Here is a 27,649-nt window from a genome sequence, read left to right on the forward strand (position 1 = left end):
TTTTTCTAATAAAATACATAATTCCATTTCGTTTTTGTCATTTTGGTTTTATTAATTATGTATAGAGATCTATTAAAACTATGTATAAGAAGATAAGTCATAAGAATAACAAGAAAATCAATAATATAATTTTTTTTTTTTTTAAATTTTATAATAGAAACAACATTTTTTTTTTTTTTAGTATTTTGGGATATGTTTTAATGAATAAATTATAATGCAAAATAATAATAATTAGTGACGAATATCATTTGTAACGATAATAATCTAATCCTATGAACATAAGAAAAGAAGGATGCAAATAAAAATTTCGAAGTTATATCGATATCTCTCTGTGTTAATATATCTGCAGATATATCAGACTCAACTCATTTAATTATCATTTGGTAACAACCATTGTTCATAATTCCCCTTAACTCTCAACTCAATGTCATCAATATCAGCAGTTTGTAAATCTTTACCATTCAAATAATTAATTTCTAAATTCTCACAATGTTTCAAGGAATCCAAAATAATGGTGCTAGAACTGATTTCTTTATTTTCAATACTGTTTTGTATACCGTTGATAATTATTTTAACACGCTTGAAATTCAAAATTAACGCTAATGAAACCCAACCTTCAGTGTTCATATTCTTTCTCAAAAAGATATCTTTTATTAAGTTTTCCAAAGAAAAGTAATAGTCGATTTGTTGAGTTAATGCTTGTTGAGGATCTTGCTTTGGTGAAATTGGTGGAGGAATTTGCTGTGGAATTTGTTGTGGTAATCCCATGGAGCTATTGATAAATCCATTTGATCCATTCATTGGTTGGTGGAATGAATTTCTATTATTTTGATGACGGAACTGATTTGGTCTAAATTGACGGTTATTGAAATTTTGGTAGTTTTGATTTTGAACAAATGGTTGGGGGTGGTAGAAACCATTTTGCTGAGGTGATGGTTGTTGCTGTTGTTGAGATGGTGGTTGGTTAGGGAATCTTGGTTTGAAGCTTCCGTTGGTGTTACCATTGAAGCGTCTCATATTCTTTTGCTGAGCTTGACCTTGAGCTTGACCTTGGAACTGACCATTTGGTCTTGGCTTGAAACCGTCATGTGGTTGCTGGGCTTGTTCAGGAGATTCAAATTGACCGTCCGTCTTACTTATGCCAGCAACTGGTTGGTTTGCTTGCATGTTTGGGTTGTTATTTTGGGTATTTTGGGTACTTTGGTTATTCACTTGCTTCTTCTGGGTATTAGCACCCTTCTTGTTCTTTTTGTTTTGCTTTTGCTTCTGACTGTTGGCTCTTCCACTTGGTAAGATAACCTTTGCATTGATAGGGACCCATTTGTTGGTAATAGGTTTAATGAATTTTTGGGTTGCAGTGGCCTGTTGATCTGACAAACTGGCCTTATCAGGTGTAGGCCACTTGTGCTCGTCAACTGGTTTGTTGCTCACGTTTGCAGCATCACCCCAAGCAGACTTGCTAGGAACAGGAGCTGGCGCCAATGGCTTCTTTTCCTTGGCAGCAGCTTCCTTTTCTTTAGTCTCAGCCGCCTCAGCAGACTGCGTAGACTCAGTAGGCTCAGCAGGCTCAGCCGTTGCTGCTTCTGCTTCTTGTGGTTCTTCAGTCGAAGTGACCTCAACCCCCGAGGTTTCACTTCTAGAAGCTTCACCTGAAACTTCATGCAATTCCTGTTCTGGAAATTGCCCCTTGGCGACGTTAGCGTACGAAACTGGCGATGACATCTTGATTATTGTGTTCAGCGTCCTAAGTACTCTTGCGGAAATGTACAAATTTAATGACTATAACGGTGGTATACTAGGTGGTGTCCTTTAGTATATCAATTATAACAGCTGGAGAATATGTTATGTGTTTAATATCAAAATATTAATTGGTGGCGGGTACACTAGGCTAATATATGCTCGATTAATGTGAATGCTAACCTTTGTAACTGGATGGGTGTTTAACTAGCGTAGACGATTTGTACTGTTCAAACTCGTAAAAATCCTATTTATGAAGTTAAATAGTTCCTGCCAAATACCTATATTTGTATTTTAAATCGTTAGAATTATAATTATAGCTAATTAATTACGTTCTATACTAACTATAAAAATTTTTAGTCGGTAGAATGAAATTTTTTTCTACCAAAAAAAAATTGGCCTGTGTTTTTGTGTAACTTTGATTTTCTTTCTTTCTACCTATTAACTATTGACCTGATTCACACTATTGTAATAGATGCAAATGGTCTCCTCGTCCCACCGATTGGGTCGTTTATGCTACGAATGATTACAATTGAAATAGAGGCATGTCCTACAATATATATTGAAACAAAATAATGATCATTGGGGTTGGTGATCGATTTTGGCCTGATCTTATCGTCGTACCTTCGATTTCTGTACAAATCACTAGTACTGTCTATACCATTATTGGGACCAGGTGAAAAAAAAAGTTACGCTGTAGGAAAATAGCGGTCCTGAATTTACAGAGGAATGGTTCAGAATAGCGTAAACTTTGTACTTATAAGTGGCCTAACTTTTGTGGAGGAACGATCCTGTCTATAACATTGGATAAGTTCACTCCACAATATAAACGGGACATAAAGAATAGTCTGAATAAGTGGTGTTGATAGCATATTACAAGAGAATATAATCAAATATACGGCATATACAACCGATCTGGATTGGAAGAAGTTGCAGAACAAGATAACATAGAAATAAAACGTGACATACAGAAGTAAAAAAAGAATATGAGTGTTTTGAATAACCCGCTTTATCGTCCACTCTTGGAGGTACTTAGATCGTCGAGAAATGGGATAGTGTACGGGGGTAAGATTCGTTTTTCTCATGCGTTGGTGATTAATTTGTTGTATAGGTCTGGGCCGCTTAAACCAAGATTGCAGCAGGTGTTGAAGGCCACCAAGAACCATGCCGAGGTGTTAGCTGGATTCGCGATAATATATAAATTCGCTGTGAACGTGTTGGTTAGCGAGAAGATCATGGGGACTGACAAGTTGGGATTGGTGAAATTTCTTGCTGGGTGTTTTGGATCGTGGGTAGTTTATTCACAGCATTTCAACTACTTCAACCCGGGAATTACGCACCAGGTTACACTCTATTGTTTCTCGAGAGTGTTGATTGCGGTGGGTAAGATTCTACTCGATAACTACTTGAATTGTAGACAACCTACGCTCTATCTGGCCAGTGGAGAACTGATCCCATATGCCAAGTTGACAGGCAACCAGCAGAAGAAGTTGAGGTCGTCTGTGTATAACAAGACGTGGAAATACTTTGCGGTGTTGACATGGGGATTAGTTATGTTCATCTACGATTACCAGCCACAATACTTACAGAGTTCGTTGAGACACTCCATGGCGTACATCTATGATGTGGAAATGGATGAGTGGTCCACATGGAGAGATTTTTTCGGGTTCTAAGGGTTATTTATTTATGTTGTATTTATTTCATTTTCATTATTTATTGTTCTATAGTGTTGTACATTTATAGATAGATATATTTAAATTATTAGGCTGTGATCCTCGTGTCCGGTAAACATTCATACTGGGCTTCAGTGTCAGAGTAAACTTAATCCAATGTTTCAATATCAATGTTTTGACCTCGATATAGTCATTCGTGTTATCTTAACTTGTGTCATTAGACTCTATTGTGAATTTAATATATATATGATATCATATTAGTATATGGAATGCTGAAATGGTATACACCAGTGTAATCTGTTGCACAATGCTGCTACCATATGGCATAAAGTTTTCAGTTTCCGTTCGTGGTCAGTCCATTTTCTTGAGTCGTGGGTCGGATATTGCTGTATTTCTGAATTATTTCCGGTGAAACCATGTCAGCATAGACATCTTTCAAATCTTCGTCTTGAATGTTCTTAGCAACTAACAACATTCTATCCCAGCCTTGAATGTCTTCGAGCGGTAAATCTTTATATTTTTCAAAATACCTCTTCGTGAATCCTGCAATAATAGAATCATGACATTTCACTAATTGCTCTATGTTCTTAAAAGCATATTGCTTCTTCATTGTGGATACGAATTTAGCGTTCACATTCCTTAATATGATTGCTAGTATTTCGTCTTTTTGCATCACATTTGTTTCTTTAAAAGGCCTATTCTCTATAAATTCAGGAATAACAATTTTCCCTAGTTTTTCGTTATAGATTTTTATCTTCTGAATGTAATGATACATCATGAAACCAAACATGCCTACCGTAGATATAGCGAAAGTATAAATAGACGCGAACAATCTCCAAACAGATCCAGAATCAAATAAAAAATACGCAACCGCATCAATACAAATACAAACGGTTACTACACCAATAGGGAAGTCAGATATGATCCAATTCACCATTTTAGCTGAATATAGAATTAGAATAGTGTTACCTTCATGCAACAAAATCACTCTTTCGTAGATTTCGCTATTTTCATATTCGAACTGCATATAGATTAAGTCAGAAGATTAGTCCCTACATTCTACAACTCGAATCGTTTAGCCTTACAAAAGGTTTATTCTATATTAAACAGTTTATAAATGTAAAAATGACATCTTAAAGCACAGCCTTAAATTCTTAAATATGATCGCTCGACACCATTCAAACAAGTGTCACCGTTTCATATTTTTCACTAGGCTAAGGCCTAAATAAAATAAACTGCATTTAAAGAGGTCCAAGTAGCTTAGTTGGCAAAGTATTTGACTGCTCATGCTAGTAGTATACCAATTATATTCATTAATATCTAAACAAATTTCTGTCTCATCGTGTGTTCTTAGCTGTTAAGATAATTTTAAAAATTTGAGTTTCTTGAACTTCGTTATAATATTTAAAATTCACGTTCACCATTATATTTCAATGAAAACTATACCAGTTCATAAAAATATATCATAAATAATGGCTTATTGTTGGTAATGATGAATGACATGCATTAACATAGAGTCATAATGATTTCATTTGAAATACAAAGTTTTTAGCTCTCGTTCGTTGCCAGTCCATTTTCTTGAGTCGTGGGTCGGATATTGCTGTATTTCTGAATTATTTCCGGTGAAACCATGTCAGCATAGACATCTTTCAAATCTTCGTCTTGAATGTTCTTAGCAACTAACAACATCCTATCCCAGCCTTGAATGTCTTCGAGCGGTAATTCCTTATATTTTTCAAAATACCTCTTCGTGAATCCTGCAATAATATTATCATGAAATTTCACTAACTGTTCTATGTTCTTAAAAGCATATTGCTTCTTCATTGTGGATACGAATTTAGCGTTCACATTCCTTAATATGATTGCTAGTATTTCGTCTTTTTGCATCACATTTGTTTCTTTAAAAGGTCTATTCTCTATAAATTCAGGAATAACCATTTTTTCTAGTTTTTCGTCATAAACTTTCATCTTTTGTTTGTAGTGCTCAGGTATTATAGCCATAACGAGGGACGTACATAGAATGAAAAAAAAAACTGAAACCATCATCCAAGGAGATGAAGGAACAAATGAATAAAAGACAATTGCATAAATGCATGTGCAAATTCCGATTGAAATTAGTGGCAAGTCTGATATGATCCAATGCACCATTATACCTGTAAAGAAATTTTGTTTGAAGTGTTTTTCTCTTCTATCGATTTGGCTCTTGATTTCCATATGCGAACTGCATGTAGAATCATGTCAAATTTGAAGCCAAACCTTATATTAATGCCGTCTGCTATAAATGGCATTAGTTTATATGATTTAATTGTATGGATTTATTCTATAATAGCCTTTTAATTAACGTAAAAAGTGATGCTATACTATTAATAATATACTATGATGGACAGTTATCTTGGCGGATAAAAGTGTATAGTGCTATATGAGTTGCATACCTGAGTTCTCTGACAGGGAAAAATTTCTATCTAAAGCACCATACTATGTGGTAAAAGAACAGAAAATCAATCTTCTTTGTCTTCATCGCAAAATTTGATTAATCTCAACTACGAATGCATTCTATACCTATATACATGTTGTTGTGATGTTACTGCCTAAAATGAGATTAAAATATCCTTATTTGTGTATATTCTGACCTTGTCTATTCTATTATTCCTCCAATATACCTTGAAATCTAGTGTATGCCATAATAGACACATTATTGCTGTCCCAATATGGATATTTTTGATTTGATCGTGATTTATCTGCACTTTGCTTTGTGGGACTATCTACTAAAAATGTTGAATGCTTTTATATTGATAATTATAACACAATACTGCTATCATATGGTATAAAGTTTTCACTCCCCGTTCATGGTCAGCCCATTTTCTTGAGTAGTGGGTCGAATACTGCTATACTTCTGAGCTATTTCTGATGAAACCATGTCAGCATAGACATCTTTCAGATCTTCGTCTTGAATGTTCTTAGCGATTAACAACATCCTATCCCAGCCTTGAATGTCTTCGAGCGGTAATTCCTTATATTTTTCAAAATACCTCTTCGTGAATCCTGCAATAATATTATCATGAAATTTCACTAACTGTTCTATGTTCTTAAAAGCATATTGCTTCTTCATTGTGGATACGAATTTAGCGTTCACATTCCTTAATATGATTGCTAGTATTTCGTCTTTTTGCATCACATTTGTTTCTTTAAAAGGCCTATTCTCTATAAATTCAGGAATAACAATTTTCCCTAGTTTTTCGTTATAGATTTTAATCTTCTGAATGTAGTGGTATATCGATATATTAATTAAGGCTACTGTCGATGTTAAAAAAACAAAAATAGAAATGAATGTCTTCCCTTCGGACAAAGGGTCAAAAAAAAAAAAATGAAGCTGCATAAGAACAGGTACAAATTCCAATTAAGCCCAAAGGCAAGTCTGATATGATCCAATGCGCCATTGTATGTCCAAATAAATTAAAGAAGTATGATCTTGATGCTCGATTTATTTTATCGCTCACCCGTTTTCGCTATCATATTCGAACTGCATATAGAATCAAGTCATATTTGGTCCCTTCGTTCTATGAATTTAACATTGAATTAATGTTCTCATATATAAGGGTATTATTAGTTTATATATCTTAACTGAACGTGTAAATAAAAGGCGAAATCCATTACTTCATCTTGTTTGCTGAAATCACTGTCTGTTTCGTATAATTGATAATCTAAAACGAAAATAAGGTATTGGTTCATGTCTTATACTTCTCATTAACAGTAACCTAAACAATATCGAAATGTTTTTCTTTACTTACACCATTCTTCGTACGAAAATTTTTATCTAGTACGTTAACAGGAATATCGCCCGGTTTATAGAATTTGGTTGGAATGGTTGGTTCTTTTGTGCTATATTTATTAATCAAGTCCAACGAAACAACATTCTCATAGGCAAAATTTAAGTCTTCGTCATGGATGTTCTTGGCTATTAACATAATTTTATCCCAACCTCGAATATCTTCAACAGGTTTATTCTTATAATGTACTAAATATTTCATTTCAAAATCTGAAATGAGAGTATTATACTGATAAAGCAACCTTCTAGTATCAGTGTATTCATACTTAAAGCCCAATTCAACATACACTTTGTCATTCACACGATGCATGATATCCTGTAGAATTTCGTGCTTCAAATGATCAGCTTCCCGAAACGGCCGTTTGTCTATAAATTCTGGAATAAGGATTTCGGCTATTATTTCTTCGAATAGTTTTTCTTTGACCCCAATATTTACAAGGAAAGAATAGAAAATCTCGGCTAATAAACCTAGGAATAAGCCAGTGCTTCCCCACCAGAAGTAGACGCCAACTAAAATTATCGAATAAAATCCCAATACTTTCCATGCGAAGCTTGATAGAAACGAACAGGACATCATCTGCGGAAAAGACTTAAAATATTTGCGAAGTTTTCTGATATTCGAATGCGACATCTAGCCATATTAGGAACTCAACTTCACTACCCATGTAGCCTTGAAAATTGTCGTTATCCGGTGAAGTGAGATATTATATTAAATGGATATATAAATGACATATTAAGTTTTGAAAAGAGTTGAAACTGGTTAGTTTATCAACATATAAGATAATGGCACGATATACTAGATTTGGAATCGAATATTTGACTCTTTTTCATCACTTCTGCAATATGTTCCTACCCAGGTTCCAGTACAAAAACCAAAACATTGATAGTTGTACAAGCATACGTGAAAATATCATGAAATCGAGTGGTAAATCTGATATTATCCAATGCACCATTATATGTAAAAAAGTATTACCTTCGATGCAACAAATTACTCTAAAATAAATACAAATACAGTTATTAAATCTTTAAATACATATGCATGGTTACTTTGTATTTAATCTTATAACTTATTTGTATTTATTTTAATTTTTAGTTTATTTGTATTCTATTCACCTAATACATTAGGAAATCCAGATAATTGATTTTAACTCTCAAACCATGTTCGAACTGCATATAGATTCATGTCAAATAAATTACAAAGGTGAAAAGCAATTCTATGATGTAATGGTAATCTTACGGACTCCATGGGCATGAATTATAGCTTTCTAATATTCTCTATAATATGACTTCTTGACATATATATCGTTATATACAATAGCTATTGTATGTCCTATTGCAAAATTCGTACACTCCATACTATATTATCCTACGAAGTATTAAATATGTTACAATATCATTGATAAAATCGTAAAGATAATTGCTTGTCAGTATGCACATATAGGTGATCGTCTCTATATACCATACTCTATGGAAGTTAAAGTTCGATTAGATTGGTGAATTGTCAAACGGAAGTTTATTAGCGCAGACATCTAAATCTTCTTGCTGCATCATTCTCGCTTCTAGCACAACCTTATCCCACTCTTTGATATGTTCAACTGGTAAATGCCTATAATATTTATCATATTTTGTTATAAAATCAGAAATAATCGCATTGTGAAACTCAATTAGCTGATCAGTACTTTTAAATGTATAATTTGTCTTCAATTCTGCTATGATTTTGGCATTCACATGAATTAACATGTTTTCCAAAGTTTCTTGTTTCCTTGCTAAATCTGATTCTTTAAATGGCCTGTTTTCTATAAATTCGGGAAGGACAATTTTTTTCAATGTCTTATATTCCCTTGTTACCTTTTCGTAGTCTATGGCTAATCCTGATACGAAAGCAACGATGCATCCAAGCAATGCAAGTAACATTAATATTCTTTGTACCCTGGACTCACATGGGAAAAAAATACAAGCTACTATAAGAACTGCATGAAATATGGACTCTTTAACAGGGAAATTTAGTATCATCCAATGTACCATGTTTCAAAGAATGAACAAAAAAACTTTTTTCCTGCATCACGAATCTTCAATTCATTTATAATATTGATAATGTAAATCGTATATATTACATGTATATGGATGCTATTAATCGAATACGTAAATTAAGTACTAAGCATTTTATACCTTCAATTGACTACTTGGAATATTCAATCGATAAAAGATTGCCCAATTATTTGAATGCATAATTAACACGCTTTGACGAAAGCATATACACGGTCAGATAAAGTTATAGTACCAATCTCGCTACTTAATTAAATGCTTGTGTGGTATAGTCACCTATACACACTTTTCCTATGATGGCTTGTTGTGGCCCAGACCACTCTTCAGTATGACATCCATTCGTTCATTTAAGACGGAATTAGGGGCAGAAGTTCGTCTGCAGTATTTTTGTATAAGATCATTCGAATAAGCGGTGTTTATAGCATATTCCATATCTTCTTCTTCCATGTTCTTGGCCACTAACATAATTTTATCCCACCCTTTAATCTCCTTGTCTGGTAATTCCTCACAAGCATTTTCAAACCCACGTACAAATGTGCTCATGCACTCATTATATTTCATCACTAAATCAATAGTATCTGTAAATGAATAATTCGTCCCCAATCTAAAGTTAACAGAATTGTTAACATTAGCTAAAATTTCTTTTAAGATCACTTCTCTCCTTGTAGAATTAATCTCTCTAAATGGTCTTTTATCTATGAATTCTGGTATAATAATATTTCTAATAATTGCTTCAAACTTGTGATGAAGACTGGTAAAAATATACAAAACATAAAATATAAAAAAAGTATGTCCTAATTGAATATACACTTCGTTGTTAAGTCGCTTAAAGCGAAGAATTGCAACATACACTAGCAAAGACCTCCATGGTATGTTCGATAAAATCCAGTGACCCATCCTATCGAGTATTTGAGGATGAATAGATAAAAAAGACACCATGCGCTGTTACTTTTCCGATTTATACTTCGCTGCAAATCCTGTACTGCGGCTATATTAGGCGTAACTATCATTATTACACAAAACTAGTTGAATATTACGTCAATGGAAAGAATTTCAGAAACTATAATATTTAATTAGAATATTTAATAATTAGCTATATCGTGAGATATTGATTTCAATATTTATAGGTTTTGATACAATAAATGAGTTATTCCAGAGAAACCGAGTGAACATATATAGGTTTTTTTCATGTACTTTCTTAGCTATATTATTTTTAAGCGATGAATTTAAGTTTGGAATAAAGTTTTGTCAATTATTATTTCTTCATGAGAACGGAGAGAATATATAACCTCTTTTCCCTTGCCAAAGCAACATTCATTAAAACCGTCAAATAACCCAAATGCTTTCCACATAATCTATAGGGATGAATGGGATTATCTGGGAAATGCTTAGAACAAAACTTTCTGAAACAATTGGCACTCCATAATCTAACCATTAGGGATTCAATTCTTCTACCCATGAATGGTTTCCAGTAGAAAATTTTGCTTTCTAGTAATACTTTTGCTATTGGATAAATAAATGATATGTCGTATCAATTGAAGAAGTAAACGAATCAATTCTCGGATTGTTACATAGCAACATAATATACTGATTCAATATCCAAGTTTATGACCTCAGCACTTTCTTTTTCATCATTTTCTTTTGTTGATTATCTATCGTAAACATAACGTAGATTCCATATTCTACAACCTATGAAATATGAGGAAACTGATGAATACGAACAGGTCTACCGTAAATCATTTGATATTATAAACATTATATCATATCCGAACTGCATGTAGCCGTTCCGCGTATTTCCGGAACATGGTTATTGAATGCCTCTTATCTTTTGAGGATTTATCTAGAGATAGGACGCCGGTGTCCAAAAAATATCGTCTACCTCAATTATTAAGAAGGAAGTTATGAAGGTTCAATAAATATCGCAATAGTCCAGTATCAAAGCTACATAAAAGAATTACACTTATAACATTTAATTGGTACATAATTATGAAACCTTCAGATAATAGCATGCAACGAATCCTACGGGTAACGAGTGATGACATAATTAGCAAATCTGTTTCCAAAAAGATGAAGAGATCAACTAGAGGGTGCTGTAGTTGTAAAAAGAGAAAGGTAAAATGTGATGAAGGTAAGCCAAAATGCAAGAACTGTAATAGAATTAAGTTAGACTGTCAATGGCCAGAAGCTACTAACCACGGCTATAAAAAGGTTGTCTATATTAAAAGTGCTCTAATTAATAAGAAAGAGGACAATAATAATGCTGAAACTTGGCCGGCTATACTGTGCGATAGCAGTGTATCTCCCACCTCGTATGCATTTTCGCCGCCTTCCATTTTTCCACCAGAGCAATACAGACTTTGGTTGCCTGGCGTTGACCTCTCACGCCAAGATGCTTATTTTTATTTTTCTTTTATAGATAGGTTTTTACCTACCATCGCACATCCATTTGTAAGAGAAAAAGTTTCTACTACACGGCTTTTGCTCCGACATGCAGCTGAGTTCCCTATCTTAAGAGAGATTTATTTTGCCTGCGGGGTCTCGATTCTCGCATTCGACTTTCCATCATACAAAGAAATAGCTACCACCAGATACTCAAAGGCATTAGCATTACTCTTCAATGTCATGAAAGGTTCTTCTGTTGATATGCGAGAAGATTGGTTATTAAATGCTGTGCAGATGTTGCAAATACTATGTTTGAGGGATAATTTTACAAAGTCTGGTAGTATTCATGGCCTACAACACTTCAGGGTCGCTTATAAAATCATAGCAAAACGACTCCAATCATACAGCAATGAGCTAGATAAGTTTCATAGTTCTTTGGTACTAGTCGAGTATGAGAAAGCTGAAATATCCTCTAGGTTTTGGAAAACATTTTCACCCTTTAACAGAGTGTTAGTAGAGAACTTGGTATTTAACTATTCTGTTGTTATTTTATTTTGTGAGCATAAGGATTTAGAGACCATAGTTCCAAATCCATTCAAGGCAACTGCTCTCTTTAGCTTTTATTCAACGGTAGACAGTTCTATGAAAGATAATTGGTTTAATATAAATGTATTCGGTCCAACAACAGAGGCTTTTGAAATTGCTGCAAAATGCACGTGGCTGTGTCGTCGAGGACTACCTTTGGATGCTGACAATATCGAAATCCATAGGAAGCTACTTGCCAACGCTGAAATGAATCTCAGTATTGCAGAATCAACAGAAGATAATAGCCTGAATATAACGACACATAAAAATATGACTATTGCAAAAATCATGTTACGAGGATCGATCATATTATTGAGAAAAATGCTAAATTTAGAAACGGTGTGTGCCTCAGATTTTCAGCCGGAGGTTAATAATATGATTAAAGACATAGCAAATCCATATAATGACGATATTATTTTCCCTGTTTGGTCCTTAGTAGTAGGATCATTTGCTTCCAAATTACCAATTCAATGGAAGTTTTTTAGGTCCAAATTAGTCGATCTTCTCCATCGCAGTAGCTCTTATACCATACAGTATGTATTAAACTACCTAGACGGAATTTGGGAACTCTATGAAGATGAAGGACCCTTTGAACTTTTATTTAAAACTACTATATTAGATCGAACATGTATATAAATGTATTTATATGTCTGATCGTTGGAGAATACAAGAGAGGTTAAAATTTGATGTTCTTTTATCAGCAAATACGGAATTATTCTAAAACTCAGTTAGATAACATTGTAGAATTGAGTGCCAGAGGAAAGACTTCAGTAATCCTCTACATTAAATATAGCAGTACCAAAATCTTTTTTTTGGAACCCTTTGGAAAGGATTGAAGGATGTAAATGATAAGAGTGAATATCTAAAAAAAGCAAGTACAACTGAGAAAAGGCAAAAAAAAAGGATGCTATACCACTAGACATCTAAATTATTTATTTTTTATAAATAAGACATTTTTTAATTCAATTAATTGAGAAATCCTTTATATTTAAATGATCTTTATTTTGAATATCCTTCTCTTCATTTTAAATATTTAATATATTTACCAGATAATAAATGGTAATCATCAAAATAATTTATTACTTTTTTACCCTTTACAATTTATTTTTTTATTTAAAGATTTAATATCTAAGTTTTTTTTAGAATATAATGTACTTTTTATATTATCTCAATTAGAAAATATTGATAAAGGTTACTAAAATCCTTACTATGAAATATGAAAATAAACATTACTTCGACTAGGTAAACTAATAATCCACAAAACATAATAAAGAAGAACTCTAGCTTATTAATATATGGGCTTCAGGGGAATAATTAAACCAATAAAAGAGAATACTTCAATGGCATATATTGGTCCAATGCATTAATCATACAAGAATCTAGCCCGTACATGAAGTAGACAAATTTGGTAATACAAGTTCAGTGAATTGGAACTTCTTTGACGATCACATATTCCTCATCTTTGGTATAAGTAACAAGTCCTTCTATCAGAATACCTTCTTCAGAGCTCTCATGATTCTTCTTGAAGAGAGACTTTACAATCTTGAGTAACGCGAATCTTCCTTGCCATAGCGGGAATGCTAGAATGTAACCACTGGCAAAAACTAGCCAAATCATCATAATAATCACCCATTGAGTGAAATACTTCTTCGTGAAAGTAAACCCGGTAGCATAGAGGGAAAGTGGCGTAATTATATAAGCGCCCCCAATTACTAGAAGGTTTAGAAGGATTACCAAAATTGACTGCTTCCTTAACAACTTTTTGTCTTGTACTGAGATTTCCATAGCCTTTCTATCACTAGCACTTGCATCGTCTCCAGCCTTAAAAGAGCGCAAAAATATTTCAAAGTCGAAATTTTCTGGTTTAATCAAAGTTATAATAACAATATAAAGTATAGTTGAACCTATCGCAGTGGCATTTCCAATGAAAGTCGCCTCAGGGGCCATTAGGGTATTCTTGTTAATTACTTTCCCTCCAAAATGATAACTAGAGCCAAGCCAACATGAAATCCCTGTCAAAGTTCCGAAAGGTGCACCAAATAGTAAGCTCTGTCTTGACATTTTCTTCCAGTAAATTGCCATAACGAGGGCAGCAACTTCAGGACTCAAAATTATTCCAATAAAGCCTAGCAACCAGCCGCTAGTTACACCGATGTAGTTAAATACAATTGATAGGACAGCCATGAGCAAGCTAAAAAATATGACTGAACAATGGGCGAATTTGACTAGAAGCTTTCCACCTGCTTTTGGCTTTATATAGGTTTGAAAAACGTCATACGTTGTTATAGATGAAAAGGCGATTAATTCAGCTGAAGTTGCAGACGTTACTGACATGAACAACATTAATAAGCCGGCAGCCGCTCCTTTCAGACCAAATATGGCTTTCAACCCATATATTACTGGCATACCTCCGTTTATTTCAAGACTCGTCAACTCTCTAGGATAAGTCACCGAAATTGCATTAGTAAGTAATGCTCTTGAAGCCAAGCCTGCTGAAGTTCCTAAAGCCCACGGAACAACAAACCAGCATACACCACCCATCACGTAACCTGAAAATAACCCCTTTGGGTCACTAGCAATAGCACGCTGTGAGTATCCTGGATCTCCAAACACTGAACTCAAACCTCCAAGCATTACCGACCAGGATGTTAAAATCATGTCACGGCTCTTGAAACTAAGAAAATTTCCTTCGGAAGCTGATGGAAACACCTTTTCAACTTCCTGCAAAAGGTCCCACATTTTTCCAGGAGAACCTATGTGGGTTGAAGTTGTATAAATCGTAAAACAGGAGATACATATTATTATGTAGATTATGACAGTATGGATCCAATCAGATATGAAAGTTGCTTTCAATCCTCCAAAGAAAGTGTATATACAGACCCCAGTTGGTAATAAGAAAGAAGCAGCTGTTACGTGCATACCTGTCGTAAGTGCAAATCCTTGACTTCCGCCAAGTAATAACAAAGAAGATACCAAAACATTGGTTGCAATACAATAACATAAATAACAAATATGGCCTGCTTTTCCAAAGCGTACGTATATAAGTTGGGCTACTGTATGACACCCAGGAGAATTGCGCTTGATTTCAATTGCTAGGAAAACGAATAGAATGATTTGTATTGTGCCACCTATTCCGTACATGAATGGGCCAGCTAAACCATAAGTGTACGCCCAGGCACCAGAAGTAAGTAAGGTCGCTGGCCATGTCCATGCGGAAACTGTAGAAGAGGCAATAAGACCAGACCCAACTGACCTTGACGCAGTTGAAAAGCGTTCTGAGTTCTGCTTTTCATTCATGAATTTGGCCATCATTTTCGAAAGGGCCATCATGATAAGAGCAAAGGCAGTCCCTAGACCAAGAGCATAACCATAACCATAACCTTGTGAAAGTATCGGTTTTGTATCAATCATTTTGTACTTGTTTGTACATATTCTACTACTTTTGTAGTTCAGCAGACTCAATCCTTTATATACTTTTCAGAGCGATATGAATTTATTCAAGCTATTCGAGTTATCACATCAACGTCCTTTATCTGCGCCTATTTTACTGATAACCATAGATATGTAATAATTGATAAATTACATGATAGTATAATCAGTAGATATTAAGGTAGGTATTAGACAGCTTGTTATTGTGGCATTCGCAGTTAGGCTTCATCTTATCAGTGCTTTATTGTTTGGGTTATCAAAACCCATTATCATGTTTTGAGAAAACCCAAGCTCGCTTACCGTATAGAGTAAGCCGAGCTTGTGTATCCTTTTTTAATTGTTTAGTAGAATATGATAAGCAGCATTTGAATGGATACTGATTAAACAAAGTAAAGCAGCGTATTATTTGAAGATGGTTATATCTTCACTAAGTGGATAAAAAATTGAAAACAAATCCAAATCTTAAATAGCTGAAAACGATGACAATTGAATTTTGGCAAGAGACAGCTGAACTTAAAAGGAAGAACGTTGCTGCACAAGTTCCAAAGGAATGGATGTTAGAGAGGGTACCAACACCCGAAGAGGAGCCCAATGCCTATGAATATCTCAAGAAGTGTTTGCCAAAAGAAGAAAACGATATTGCTGACTTAACTATTATCGAATTGGCACAGGAAATCGCCAGAGGCACTTTTTCGAGTCTCCAAGTCACTACAATTTTCTGCAGACGAGCAGCTTTGTTGCACCAATTAACAAACTGCTGTAGCGAAATTTTTTTCGCAAGAGCACTTGATAGAGCAAAAGAATTAGATCAGTACTTTGCACAAAATGATAAAGTGATTGGTCCTTTGCACGGTATTCCTATTTCTTTAAAGGATCAAGTTAATTTAGAAGGGATCGATTCCGCGATAGGTTATGTGAGTCTAGTTAATAAACCGATAAAGAGAGCCCAAATTTCAAACATTGCGAATATTTTAGATGACCTTGGAGCAGTGCTTTATGTCAAGACGACTACACCAGTTGCTATGATGTCTGCCGAAACTGTTTCAAATATATATGGTTCTACTCTTAATTCATGCAATCGGAAAGTTTCTTGCGGTGGCTCATCCGGTGGCGAGGGTGCATTAGTAGGAGCTCGTGCTTCTTTATTGGGTTTGGGAACTGATATTGGGGGAAGCGTTAGGATACCAAGCGGATTTCAAGGTTTATATGGGTTGAGAGGATCATCAAACCGTCTTCCATACTGTAATATTAGAAATTCTATGGCAAACCAACCTTTGGTTTGCTCAGTTGTTGGACCTATGGCCACAGATATAGAAGATTTGAAACTATTCACTAAACTTGTTATTGATTCCAAGCCATGGTTGAAAGATCCCAAATGCCCCCCAATTCCTTGGAGGGAATTCAAGGTAAGTGAAAAATTGTCTTTTGGGTTTATTGACGTAAGTGTATATTCCTACATCCACCCTCCAATTAAAAGGGCTCTCAAGATGGTCAAAGAACGCCTCTTAAAAGAAGGTCATGAAATTATCCAGTTTGAACCACCAATATCATTTCCTCAAATGGCTGAACTTTGGCATAGAATTGTTTGCGCTGATGGAGGTCGCGAAATCTCAGAAGAGTGCAGGAGATCTGGCGAACCAATCCGCGAAGAAATTCTTGTTGCAAACGATGATGGAAGTGTTTCAAAAGAAGCCTGTATTACTGAATTTTGGGATGATGCTGGATTGCAGTACAAATATCAGCAAGAATTTGATCAGTATTGGCTCTCGACATCTTCCATGACGAAAACTGGGAGACCAGTAGATGGGCTTCTCCTTCCATTGCTGGCAGTCACTTCCTATAAAATTGGTGATTGTAAAAACTTTTTCAGCTTATTTTTTACACAAGCTTTCAATCTCTTGGATTATACAGTAGTTACAACTCCTGTGACAAAAGCTGACCGGGATGTTGACTTGATTGAAACACAATATCAACCATTGAATAAGCTTGATGAGTTATCTTACAAGTATTATGATCCTGAATTATTCCATGGGACACCTGTCGGTATTCAAGCCGTTGCACCAAGGTATGAAGAAGAACGGGCAATACATTTATCGCAGACTATTTCTAAAGTACTCAATAGCTAATATTTAGTTAATGTCAATGTTTACAACCACTGTGTTTGAAATTAAGATGTAGATCTTGAATAAACAAGATTCTTGTGTAATATGGCAATAGAGGAAAGTTCATCTTTTCACATGCCATATGATTCAAATGATATGAATATTCAAATATATACTAGCAAATAATACGACACGATTGTCAAACGAAAGTCAAATTTGGGTCTTTCATTAGAACTCCTTACATTTCACGCTGTCAAGTAAAAGAGTACCATAGTTAGGTAAACAATTTCATTGGATGAGTTTAGTCTATTAAAGTAACAAGTAATACTTCCAATTATCGATGTAAATATACTAGAATGTGATGATGGCCTTACGACAACCATGAACGCGATTGTTGACATTATTGTGTCGCTTGTCTCTGTTCACTATTCACTAGACGACCAATTTATCTTCAGCTGTATCAGCGGACTATCTATTACAAAGGACCTATACGTTTCACACCCAATTAACTATGAAATAAAGATATCGTGTTGTAGGATATTGCATCAATCCTCAGGATTATAAATTAGCATTTGGAGGTCTAAAGCTATCAGTTACCTTCGTAACCAATACCTTTTGGGGTAATAGTAGCATAATATGCTAGATTAAATATAAAAATTCCTGACCACTCCGTTTTTCATCATTTTCTTTTGTTGCTTATCTATTATAAATCTGATATAGCTTCCATTTTGTACAACTTTGAAATATGAGAAAACTAATGAATACGAGTAAATTAAATATTGTGCAATATCACAAACCATTTCGTATTATAAATTCTTCGGTCTGAGCATACCATTGCCTCGAATAGCGGGTCGAATATTGCTATATTTATGTACTATGTCGGATGAAACCAAATTTCCGTACACGTCCTTCAAATCTTCGTCTTGAACGTTTTTAGCAACCAACAACATTCTATCCCATCCTTGAATGTCTTCTAGTGGCAAGTCTTTATATGTTTCAAGATACCTTTTCAGAAATCCTGCAATAAGTGTATCGTGAAAATTTACTAATTGTTCTGTGTTCTTAAAAGTATATTTTATTTTCGTTTCGGAAACGAATTTGGTATTCACATTTCTTAACATAACTGCTAACACTGCATCTCTTTGTCCAAAACTTTTTTCCTTAAACGGCCTATTGTCTATAAATTCAGGAATAACAAATTTTTCTAGCTTTTCGTCATATACTCTGATCCTTTCTTCGTAGTGTACTATCAAAAAGAGAACCAAGACGACCGTAATCAAGTAAAGCGCAAACGAAACAACGTAATACCAAGAAGAAGTAGGATCCCATAAAAAGAAAAAAAATGCATCAAAGCCAATGCAAATTGCGATCGAACGGAGCGGGAAGTCTAATATAATCCAATGCACCATTGTAAGTAAAAAAAGAACTAAAGAGGTTCTCATGCACCAGATCGCAAATTGTCGGTTTCGTTCAATCTTCAAATCGGACTGCATGTAGAATCAAGTCGAATTTCCCTTGCATTTTATAGCATCAGCTTACAACTAACACTACACTCAGCAGACTATCATTAGATTAAGTCGGAGGGTTTATTGAATGAGTTGGTTCTGTAGTAGTTATTTTTTAAAAAGTAAAACGAATGCTATAAAATTAATTATCTAACTGTATTAGAATATAGATCCTACGAGATTGTAAACATGATCATCTGTGATTCATCACATTGTCACCGTTTTTTCCACTATATTAAATGCACTAGATATCAATTCTTGTTACATTTTGAATTGTAATCCAAGAGAAGTTATTGATCATAGACGTTGTCCAATTCTTCTTTGCTTTTAAGATAGCACCTCAACATCCCAATCATTTTTTGTCTTCTAGTTTCTAGCATTCACATAGAGGCTTAATTTCGCTGTATTTCTTTATTGTGTCTAACGAAATTTTAGTCTCACAGAAATGTTCATAATCTTCGTCGTATATATTCTTTGCAACTAACATTATTTTATCCTCACCTTTAATTCCATCAATCGGTAAATCTTTGTAAACCCTTGCATATCTTGCAGTGAAAAGACTAATCATTCGATTATAGTAGGAAATTAAGCTGTCAGTATTCTTAAAAATATAGTTTGTCTTCAATTCGGTTATAATTTGCTTGTTAACGTTAATGAGTGTGCTTTTTAAGATCTCATTCCTCCTCTCTGAGTTGGCTACACCCATAGGTCTATTATTTATGAACTCTGTGGCAATAATTCTATCAACACCTCTGTTGAGATTTTCTACTAGAATTATGAAATGGGCGATTATTATGCCACCGCAAGTAACAGTTGACAATACAGAAATAGCTACGGACGCAAAGTTTGCACCATCTGATTCAAATCCCACTAAAACGCGTACTCCAAAAATTAAAGCAATGTATATTGCGAAAGGTTTCCATGGAAAGTTCGATATAGCCCAATGCATTCTCGATGTATTCAATTCTCGACGTATTGATAGAGAAGTAATTTTATTCCAAAAAATCAGTTACTTTTTCGATCATATGTACTGCATGGGGTGAAACTTTACAATTAACTTATTCTGTCAAGCAGACACAATGAAGTCTGAGATTTTAAAGCTTCATTGATTGTAATATCCTTTTTGGTAATAGACACCTATATATTTTTTATTCTATCCTGAGCTTATCCAGTTTAGCATTGCTCAATCCAATTTGGTTGATCATTCAGGTTCAGTAAATTTTTGTCTGATCCTACCGTCAGATTGTAGAAGTTCAGGGAGAATACATCTCGCCCATAACATACTCCATGCCCTCATTTTCTATATTACTAGCCACTAACACAATTCTATCCCAGCCTCGAATTTCAACAGGATACCCCCTAAAAGATTTGTTCAATTTATCATTTTCACCATTCATGTTTATCTCAGACATAAATTTGTCCCAGCTCAACAGGAAACCTTCTGTATAATTTGTTAAATTTACCTTCAAAAGTTCTCATGCAATGTTGGTATTTATCTACTAAACTGAATGTATTGGCGTATGAATAATTAGTCCCTATTGCAAACTGGACTTTATTATTAACATTACCTAATATTTCCTGTAAAATAGCTTCTTTTTATCCTATGACCCTCTAACCTTTGATCGTTCATTATTAACTAAATGTGACGGTTTTTATTATATTATATCCAGTAGATGCCAATTCTTGCTGTACTCCTGAAGTACATCAGACAGAGGTATTCATCGCAATCCAACAATCTTCTTCTTACATCTTCTTCGCTTCTAGCACCACATTGTCCCTGCTTTCAATACACCCAGCTGTCAATTTTCTAGATTTATCGGTAATAATCAGATCGTGAAACTCAATTAGCCGAGTAGTACTTTTGAATGTATAATTAGTCTTTAATTCAGATAATATTTTGGAATTCACATTATACAACATGCATTCTAAAATTTCTTGTCTCTTTGTTAGATCGGATTCCTTAAACGGTCTTTTATTTATAAATTCGGGAATGACGATCTTCTCTAATGTCTTATTGTATACTCTTATTACCTTTTCGTACGCTTCAATTACTGTCAATACAAGGGAAATGCAGCCTGAAAATGATGCGAACAATATCAACAACCATTGTATCTTCGTTGTATATGGAAAGAGTATGCAAACTACTAGAGGAGCGGAAGCATGTATGAATTCTTTAACCGGAAAGTTTAATATAATCCAATTCATGATGTAGCTAAAAGAATAAAAAAATCGATTATCGTCGCTGCGAAGAAGCATCTTTTAAGACCCCATTGGAAAGCTAGAAGAAATTATATGCAAGAAATTATATATGATATAAGTTGACATGCCGAAAATTATTTTGGAACTAAATCTCCCTAAATCCTGATCGATTCTTTAAGGTATGTAAATAGCACGCTCTAATAAATGAAATCTGAATAGTATCTACAACAATTGTTGAACCCTTCAGATAACTAACTCAACATGTTATAATCACCTATATTCAAATTTTTCTTATGACGTCTCATGGTTTAAAGAACTCTTCGATAAGTTACTTTCTTGTTTATCAATAATCTTCTTCGGGGTAGCATTCCGAGTTCCGTATTTCTGTATTAGTTCATTAGAATAAGCCGTGTTCAAGGCATACTCCATATCTTCTTCCGCCATGTTCTTGGCCATTAACATGATTTTATGCCAACCAACGATTTTTTCATCAGGTACTCCCGCGTACAATTTATCAAGCTGGTTTGCAAATTTATTCATACACTCATTATATTGTGATACCAAATCAATTGTATTCGTAAATGAATAATTCGTCTTCAATTTAAAGTTGACTGAATTGTTAACATCAACTAAGATTTTTTGCAAGATCACTTCTTTCCTTACGACATCAAATTCTCTAAATGGTCTTTTATCCATGAACTCTGGTACAATACTATTTCTAATAATCATTTCAAAATGATTATCAAGACGAATGAAAATGACCACAATAGAAATCAAGAAAAGAAGAATTCCTATAAATGTGAACGCTAGGAACCCGTAGTCTTCAGGTCCTTTAAAACATAGGATTGCAAGTGAAATTACAGTATATACTGCCAAGGATTTCCATGGAATGTTCGATAAAAACCAATGGCCCATGTTCGTTAATAGTAGCGTTGCTGGATAAAAAAATTTTAGGACTTAAATTTAATCAGATATTACGGTTCGGAGATTGAAGAAACGAACCGCATGTGTCAAAACTATTATATGCATGACATATTGATATCCTATATCAGACCAAGATATGTACTACTGTTTGCTATTGTTTTGAACATTTCAATTGAAATCGATATGTTTGTATTGCTTACCTGGGAATGAACACTTTAAGATCTATTTATTGATGCGTATATGAGCAATATTCTTTTCCAAGTCTGACGTTATTTTTTATATTTAACTCTTTCATCCGGAAAAATACCATTAGGTAATGTGAAATAGTTTTATCGGATGAGTTTATACTATATTGGTCATTTTATAAACATAAGAAAGTAATTTTATAATATAAAGATGATCTTACTGACTCCATAGGCATGAGCTGTATGTTTCAATATTTTCATTGTATGACTATTTGCTGTATGCATCGTTACACATATAACATGCAATTTTATGTCATGAAATTCAATATTGACGCCTTATTATCAATGTATTTTATCGTCCTTTGAACCTAATTAGCATTTTCAATAAATATAAAATTATGTCCAAAAATATTTTAGTCTTTATATACTTCTCTCAACTCTCTTATAATTTTGGCATCTAAATTTGAATTTTTTTATGATGTCTTGAGTGGGTCTAGAGGACTCTTCGACAAGTTATCTAGACACTTAGGGGCATATTTCTCTACTAGTTCATGCGAATAAGTATTGTTTATTGCATATTCCAAATCTTCGTCTTCCATGTTCTTGGCCATCAACATAATTCTATCCCAACCCTTGATTTCCTTATCAGATAACCCCTTATCAGATTTGTCAAATTTATTTAGAAAATTCGTCATACACTCATTATATGTTAATCCTAATTCAATGGTGTTTGTAAATGAGTAATCTGTTCTCATTCTAGTATTAACAGCATTGTTAACATTAGCAAGTATTTGCTGTAAAATCACTTCTTTTTTTACAGGATCAAGTACTCTAAACGGTCGTTTATCCATATATTCCGGTATTATGATATTTCTTTTAATTGCTCTAAAATTATCGTTAAGAATAATAAAATTGAATGCAATATAAACCACGAAAAAACAAAGTCCTCCTATAGTGACCGCTATGAATACATTACTTTCCACTCCATTAAAAAGTGAAATTACAAGCACAAGTACAGTATACACCTTCAATGATTTCCATGGAATGTTCGATAAAAACCAATGGCCCATTCTCTACAATAATAAAAAAGGAGTGGATCAGTAGAAGTTAGAGATCACTTTTTTAACTTTTAGACATGCTGTCCACGACTACTCTATTCAACATCAACTATATGCATTACGCCTATTTTACATATTCGAAATAAAAAGAATATTGTCTAACCCATATTCATAGATTTGGTAGAATAGTGTATTCCAGAAATAATCTACCGAAATAAAACTCAAACCCTATATTCCTCTATGAAAATATATTTCGAACATTAAACGCCATAAATAGCTCTGTACTTAATTTTCTCTGATCGTACCGTAGGTTTGTATTAGTTCAGGCGAGTATGTCTTGCTCATAATATACTCAATGTCTTCATTTTCTATGTTTCTAGCCACTAACATGATTTTATCCCAACCTCGAATTTCCACAGGACGTTGCCTAGACGCTTTCCTCAAATTGTCATTTCCACTATCCAGCGCCACAGACACAATCTTGTCCCAGACATTATCCTCAACTGACAAATTTCTATATACCTTGTTAAATTTATACTCAAAAGTTCTCATGCAATGTTGGTATTTATCTACTAAACTAAAGGTATTTGTGTATGAATAATTAGTCCCTAATGCAAACTGGACTTTATTGTTAACATTACATAATATGTCTTGTAAAATAGCTTCTTTTCTTCCAATATCAATCTCCCTAAAAGGCCGTTTGTCTATAAACTCTGGAATAATAATACCCGTAATAATACCTTCAAATTTTGCCTGAATAAAAGCGAATATAAACGTAATATAAAACATGAAAAAAACAACTCCGATTATAGTGGACGCTGCGAACTCATCGCTATCAACTCCATTCCAGCTTAGGATGGTACATTCAAGTGCAATATATACTGCTAATGATTTCCATGGGAGATTTGGTATAATATAATGCGCCATTCTCTTAGATATTGGAAAAGAAAGAATAGAAAAATTTCAATTTCATTTTACTATACACGCGGTTCGCTGTCAATCCTGTATCGCGGCTATCTAGACATTGTCTTGCTATTGGGATTATGATAAAGGTCGTGTGAATACCTGAAATATGTAGGGAAGAATACTTATGTATTAGTATTATAGATATACTGGTCTTATATATCAATATTGGTTACTATAGAAGTAGTTAAGTGATCGATCTACCTATCGATGACTTTTTAGGATAGTCTTAATTAAGTATATTCTGCTTAATTGCTGTTCGTTGATTAGAAAATTCATCTTCTTCTTGGAGATTCATTCCTAATTTATATTCTTGTTTCGTTTCAACTCATTAAGATTATTCCCATATCCTCTTATGACTATCAGTATCACTAGCATAACTATTTATGGTTCTTACAATGATTTGTTTCAGAATCTTTATACATTCTGATAGTGACACAAAACCAACACTTGCAATATGTCAAGTGCATCTTATATACTACTCATTCTATAATTAGAAACAGTAATAATCGAACAATTCACCTAAACAATATTTGAGGCATCTTTTGAGTTATCGATATTATGTAGCTCGTAGCCATCAGTTGTCGGTTCTAGTGGCTGTTGGAATTTGCTATATTTATGTGCTAATTTCGATGGGACTAGATTTTCATAAGCCTTATTCAAATCTTCATCTTGTATATTTTTTGCTATCAACAAAATTTTGTCCCAACCTTGAATTTCTTCAATAGAAGCTTCGTTGTAGGCTTCATTAAATCTTTCCTCAAATTTAGTCATAATTCCTTTGTAACCGCGAACCATCTCATTACTGCCAGTATATCCATAGTTTGTCCCCATCATATAATTGATTTTCGTATTAACACTGCTTAATATGTCTTCTAGAATTTCCTGTCTTTTGAAAGAAATTTCTTTAAACGGTCTTTTTTCTATAAATTCGGGTATAAGGATTTCTTCAATTATTTCGTTGAAAGTTGTCTCAAGTGGCATGAAGGATACCATCAAGCAAATGAACGCCCCAGGAATTCCCAATAAGAGAACAATAAATACTCCATCCCTTCCAAAGCATAAGTATGCAGCCACTTGGAGTAGAATATAAACGAGCAATGCCTTCCATGGAAAGTTTGATAGAATCCAGTGTGCCATTGTATGTTTGTAAAAGATAAAAGTTTAAATTTGAGTGAGAAATTTACTTGATACCTCCAAAATATCATACTAAATCGCGCTAAATCTACTTGACATAAATGCTAAATGTTGAATAAATTATATCTATGAAAATTTTGAAGAACTCAAATATGTATATCTTTAATACAATAAATTTACAATCAAAGTATTCAGCCTAAATATGGCTGTTCTGTTTAAATACGTCATTAAAATATTAAGCAACACAGTAAGCTAAACCATCTCTGAGACTTTTGCCGTATCTTTCATGTTACTCAACTCATATTCATTATTTTTGCAACTATTTTTATTTAGCTGATTACTATTACTATTGTCTTCAGGTACAATCACTGGTTTTTTTGTACTATACTTATTAATCAAATCCAAAGAAATCACATTTCCAAAGACAAAATTTAGATCTTCGTCCTGAATGTTCTTGGCCACCAACATAATTTTATCCCAGCCTTGAATCTCTTCAACAGGTATATCTTTGTAATGTTCTAAATATTTCTTTTCAAAATTTGATATATACAATTCATATGCGGAAAGCAAGGTTTTAGTAGTAGTATATCCATAATGGAATCCCATTCTACGGTACACTTTGTCGTTAACATTATGTAAGATCTCTTGTAAAATTTCATCTTTTTTCACATATTCAGTTTCCCTAAATGGCCTTTTATCAATAAATTCGGGAATAAGAATTTCCTTAATTATTCCGTTGAATATAGAATCGTAAATCCCAAAGGTTATACAACAGTACAAAGTGAATGCAATAATACCAAAAAATGTACCAAGAACTAGTGGTATATCTCCCCACCTAAAACAAGCAATAAATACAGTTAACAAATAAACACCCAATGCTTTCCACGGAAAGTTTGATTTGAACCAATGTGCCATTATTATGTATTTGTCAATGGTTAATGTGAGATTTTTAGAAAGTGAATTTATATAATTTTTGGCGAGGAATTTTAGGACTTCATATTAAATCGTGTGATTAGACTGTATTATTACAAATTGTACTTTTTCTAGAAGTAAATATATTTCGTATATTGGGTCGTATGCATTTGGAACATTAAACTTAGCATTATATTATAAAACAACGTGTTGTCTATATCTATAGAATTTTTGAATACCTCTAATTAGCATTTGATTTCGATACCCGCAAGGGGTCTTTGATAGTTCTCTTGTTTGAAGATCTAATAAAGCTTTGAACGATATACCCGCTAAATTATATCTGAGACATTTCGTGCATCTTTTATGTTACTCAACTCATATTCGTTGTTGTTATCTTTACCCAGCTGATTATTGTTGTTTTCAGGTGCAATGATTGGCTTTTTTTTAGTATACTTATCAATCAAATCCGAAGAGACCACGTTGTCATAAGCAAACTTTAGACCATCATCTTGGAGGTTCTTAGCTACTAACATACTTTTATCCCACCCTTGAATTTCTTCAGCAGATATAGCTTCGTAATGTTCTAAATATTTTCTTTCAAGCGTCATTATCTTCCAATTATATCCGGAAAGTAAGTTTGTAACATTAGTGTAGCCATACACTTTGTTGTTAACGCTATGTAGGATCTCTTGTAAAATTTCTTCCCTTTTCCTATGTTCAACTTCCCTAAATGGCCTTTTAACAATAAATTCTGGAATAAGGATCCCATCAAATATTCCATTGAATATAGGATTATAAATTTCAAAGGTTATAGCGAATAAGAAATTAAAGCAATAGTACCAAAATTCAAAAACTAGTTGAGTAGGTCTCCACCAAAAAGTAGCAACATATACTGTTACCAAATAAATACCTGATACTTTACACAGAAATATTACCACATCTAACCTTATATCAATTGAGAAATGGTCTTCTGCAGTTACATTATT

The 27,649-nt window shown here is 33.7% G+C and overlaps 21 protein-coding genes across 21 annotated transcripts, besides 1 other annotated feature; 4 read left to right on the top strand and 17 right to left on the bottom strand. All coding sequences in view use genetic code 12, as the record gives it.

Moving 5' to 3' along the window:
- Positions 1-369: 369 nt before the first annotated feature.
- On the bottom strand, positions 370-1,722 carry DEHA2E23078g (DEHA2E23078p; the record flags this gene model as incomplete). The annotated part of the gene is made up of 1 exon (XM_460302.1): positions 370-1,722. One exon carries the CDS (start codon positions 1,720-1,722, stop codon positions 370-372), a length of 1,353 nt encoding a protein of 450 aa, XP_460302.1.
- Positions 1,723-2,723: 1,001 nt separating this feature from the next.
- On the top strand, positions 2,724-3,410 carry DEHA2E23100g (DEHA2E23100p; the record flags this gene model as incomplete). The annotated part of the gene is made up of 1 exon (XM_460303.1): positions 2,724-3,410. The coding sequence occupies one exon, from the start codon at positions 2,724-2,726 to the stop codon at positions 3,408-3,410; it is 687 nt and encodes a 228-aa protein (XP_460303.2).
- Positions 3,411-3,744: 334 nt separating this feature from the next.
- On the bottom strand, positions 3,745-4,437 carry DEHA2E23122g (DEHA2E23122p; the record flags this gene model as incomplete). The annotated part of the gene is made up of 1 exon (XM_460304.1): positions 3,745-4,437. The coding sequence occupies one exon, from the start codon at positions 4,435-4,437 to the stop codon at positions 3,745-3,747; it is 693 nt and encodes a 230-aa protein (XP_460304.2).
- Positions 4,438-4,958: 521 nt separating this feature from the next.
- DEHA2E23144g (DEHA2E23144p) lies at positions 4,959-5,624 on the bottom strand (the record flags this gene model as incomplete). The annotated part of the gene is made up of 1 exon (XM_002770484.1): positions 4,959-5,624. The coding sequence occupies one exon, from the start codon at positions 5,622-5,624 to the stop codon at positions 4,959-4,961; it is 666 nt and encodes a 221-aa protein (XP_002770530.1).
- Positions 5,625-6,243: 619 nt separating this feature from the next.
- On the bottom strand, positions 6,244-6,786 carry DEHA2E23166g (DEHA2E23166p; the record flags this gene model as incomplete). The annotated part of the gene is made up of 1 exon (XM_002770485.1): positions 6,244-6,786. One exon carries the CDS (start codon positions 6,784-6,786, stop codon positions 6,244-6,246), a length of 543 nt encoding a protein of 180 aa, XP_002770531.1.
- A 379-nt stretch (positions 6,787-7,165) lies between these two features.
- DEHA2E23188g (DEHA2E23188p) lies at positions 7,166-7,867 on the bottom strand (the record flags this gene model as incomplete). Its single annotated transcript, XM_460307.1, has 1 exon — positions 7,166-7,867. One exon carries the CDS (start codon positions 7,865-7,867, stop codon positions 7,166-7,168), a length of 702 nt encoding a protein of 233 aa, XP_460307.1.
- A 152-nt stretch (positions 7,868-8,019) lies between these two features.
- Positions 8,020-8,238, top strand: DEHA2E23210g (DEHA2E23210p; the record flags this gene model as incomplete). Its single annotated transcript, XM_002770486.1, has 1 exon — positions 8,020-8,238. One exon carries the CDS (start codon positions 8,020-8,022, stop codon positions 8,236-8,238), a length of 219 nt encoding a protein of 72 aa, XP_002770532.1.
- A 483-nt stretch (positions 8,239-8,721) lies between these two features.
- On the bottom strand, positions 8,722-9,261 carry DEHA2E23232g (DEHA2E23232p; the record flags this gene model as incomplete). The annotated part of the gene is made up of 1 exon (XM_002770487.1): positions 8,722-9,261. One exon carries the CDS (start codon positions 9,259-9,261, stop codon positions 8,722-8,724), a length of 540 nt encoding a protein of 179 aa, XP_002770533.1.
- A 312-nt stretch (positions 9,262-9,573) lies between these two features.
- Positions 9,574-10,179, bottom strand: DEHA2E23254g (DEHA2E23254p; the record flags this gene model as incomplete). The annotated part of the gene is made up of 1 exon (XM_460309.1): positions 9,574-10,179. One exon carries the CDS (start codon positions 10,177-10,179, stop codon positions 9,574-9,576), a length of 606 nt encoding a protein of 201 aa, XP_460309.2.
- Positions 10,180-10,537: 358 nt separating this feature from the next.
- Positions 10,538-10,741, bottom strand: DEHA2E23276g (DEHA2E23276p; the record flags this gene model as incomplete). The annotated part of the gene is made up of 1 exon (XM_460310.1): positions 10,538-10,741. One exon carries the CDS (start codon positions 10,739-10,741, stop codon positions 10,538-10,540), a length of 204 nt encoding a protein of 67 aa, XP_460310.1.
- A 527-nt stretch (positions 10,742-11,268) lies between these two features.
- DEHA2E23298g (DEHA2E23298p) lies at positions 11,269-12,885 on the top strand (the record flags this gene model as incomplete). The annotated part of the gene is made up of 1 exon (XM_460311.1): positions 11,269-12,885. The coding sequence occupies one exon, from the start codon at positions 11,269-11,271 to the stop codon at positions 12,883-12,885; it is 1,617 nt and encodes a 538-aa protein (XP_460311.2).
- Positions 12,886-13,668: 783 nt separating this feature from the next.
- Positions 13,669-15,660, bottom strand: DEHA2E23320g (DEHA2E23320p; the record flags this gene model as incomplete). The annotated part of the gene is made up of 1 exon (XM_460312.1): positions 13,669-15,660. The coding sequence occupies one exon, from the start codon at positions 15,658-15,660 to the stop codon at positions 13,669-13,671; it is 1,992 nt and encodes a 663-aa protein (XP_460312.2).
- Positions 15,661-16,157: 497 nt separating this feature from the next.
- DEHA2E23342g (DEHA2E23342p) lies at positions 16,158-17,804 on the top strand (the record flags this gene model as incomplete). The annotated part of the gene is made up of 1 exon (XM_460313.1): positions 16,158-17,804. One exon carries the CDS (start codon positions 16,158-16,160, stop codon positions 17,802-17,804), a length of 1,647 nt encoding a protein of 548 aa, XP_460313.2.
- Positions 17,805-18,586: 782 nt separating this feature from the next.
- On the bottom strand, positions 18,587-19,189 carry DEHA2E23364g (DEHA2E23364p; the record flags this gene model as incomplete). The annotated part of the gene is made up of 1 exon (XM_460314.2): positions 18,587-19,189. One exon carries the CDS (start codon positions 19,187-19,189, stop codon positions 18,587-18,589), a length of 603 nt encoding a protein of 200 aa, XP_460314.2.
- Positions 19,190-19,658: 469 nt separating this feature from the next.
- Positions 19,659-20,234, bottom strand: DEHA2E23386g (DEHA2E23386p; the record flags this gene model as incomplete). Its single annotated transcript, XM_460315.1, has 1 exon — positions 19,659-20,234. The coding sequence occupies one exon, from the start codon at positions 20,232-20,234 to the stop codon at positions 19,659-19,661; it is 576 nt and encodes a 191-aa protein (XP_460315.1).
- Positions 20,235-21,028: 794 nt separating this feature from the next.
- DEHA2E23408g (DEHA2E23408p) lies at positions 21,029-21,490 on the bottom strand (the record flags this gene model as incomplete). The annotated part of the gene is made up of 1 exon (XM_460317.2): positions 21,029-21,490. One exon carries the CDS (start codon positions 21,488-21,490, stop codon positions 21,029-21,031), a length of 462 nt encoding a protein of 153 aa, XP_460317.2.
- A 285-nt stretch (positions 21,491-21,775) lies between these two features.
- On the bottom strand, positions 21,776-22,399 carry DEHA2E23430g (DEHA2E23430p; the record flags this gene model as incomplete). The annotated part of the gene is made up of 1 exon (XM_460318.1): positions 21,776-22,399. One exon carries the CDS (start codon positions 22,397-22,399, stop codon positions 21,776-21,778), a length of 624 nt encoding a protein of 207 aa, XP_460318.1.
- Positions 22,400-23,066: 667 nt separating this feature from the next.
- Positions 23,067-23,663, bottom strand: DEHA2E23452g (DEHA2E23452p; the record flags this gene model as incomplete). Its single annotated transcript, XM_460319.1, has 1 exon — positions 23,067-23,663. One exon carries the CDS (start codon positions 23,661-23,663, stop codon positions 23,067-23,069), a length of 597 nt encoding a protein of 198 aa, XP_460319.1.
- Positions 23,664-23,936: 273 nt separating this feature from the next.
- On the bottom strand, positions 23,937-24,578 carry DEHA2E23474g (DEHA2E23474p; the record flags this gene model as incomplete). The annotated part of the gene is made up of 1 exon (XM_002770488.1): positions 23,937-24,578. One exon carries the CDS (start codon positions 24,576-24,578, stop codon positions 23,937-23,939), a length of 642 nt encoding a protein of 213 aa, XP_002770534.1.
- A 106-nt stretch (positions 24,579-24,684) lies between these two features.
- Positions 24,685-25,063: a long terminal repeat (solo LTR of Debaryomyces hansenii Tdh2 retrotransposon).
- A 73-nt stretch (positions 25,064-25,136) lies between these two features.
- On the bottom strand, positions 25,137-25,754 carry DEHA2E23518g (DEHA2E23518p; the record flags this gene model as incomplete). Its single annotated transcript, XM_002770489.1, has 1 exon — positions 25,137-25,754. The coding sequence occupies one exon, from the start codon at positions 25,752-25,754 to the stop codon at positions 25,137-25,139; it is 618 nt and encodes a 205-aa protein (XP_002770535.1).
- Positions 25,755-26,003: 249 nt separating this feature from the next.
- DEHA2E23540g (DEHA2E23540p) lies at positions 26,004-26,666 on the bottom strand (the record flags this gene model as incomplete). Its single annotated transcript, XM_460322.1, has 1 exon — positions 26,004-26,666. The coding sequence occupies one exon, from the start codon at positions 26,664-26,666 to the stop codon at positions 26,004-26,006; it is 663 nt and encodes a 220-aa protein (XP_460322.1).
- Between the last annotated feature and the right edge of the window lie 983 nt (positions 26,667-27,649).

This window comes from Debaryomyces hansenii (genome assembly GCF_000006445.2).
Source record: "Debaryomyces hansenii CBS767 chromosome E complete sequence".
Taxonomy (NCBI): Eukaryota; Fungi; Ascomycota; class Pichiomycetes; order Serinales; family Debaryomycetaceae; genus Debaryomyces; species Debaryomyces hansenii.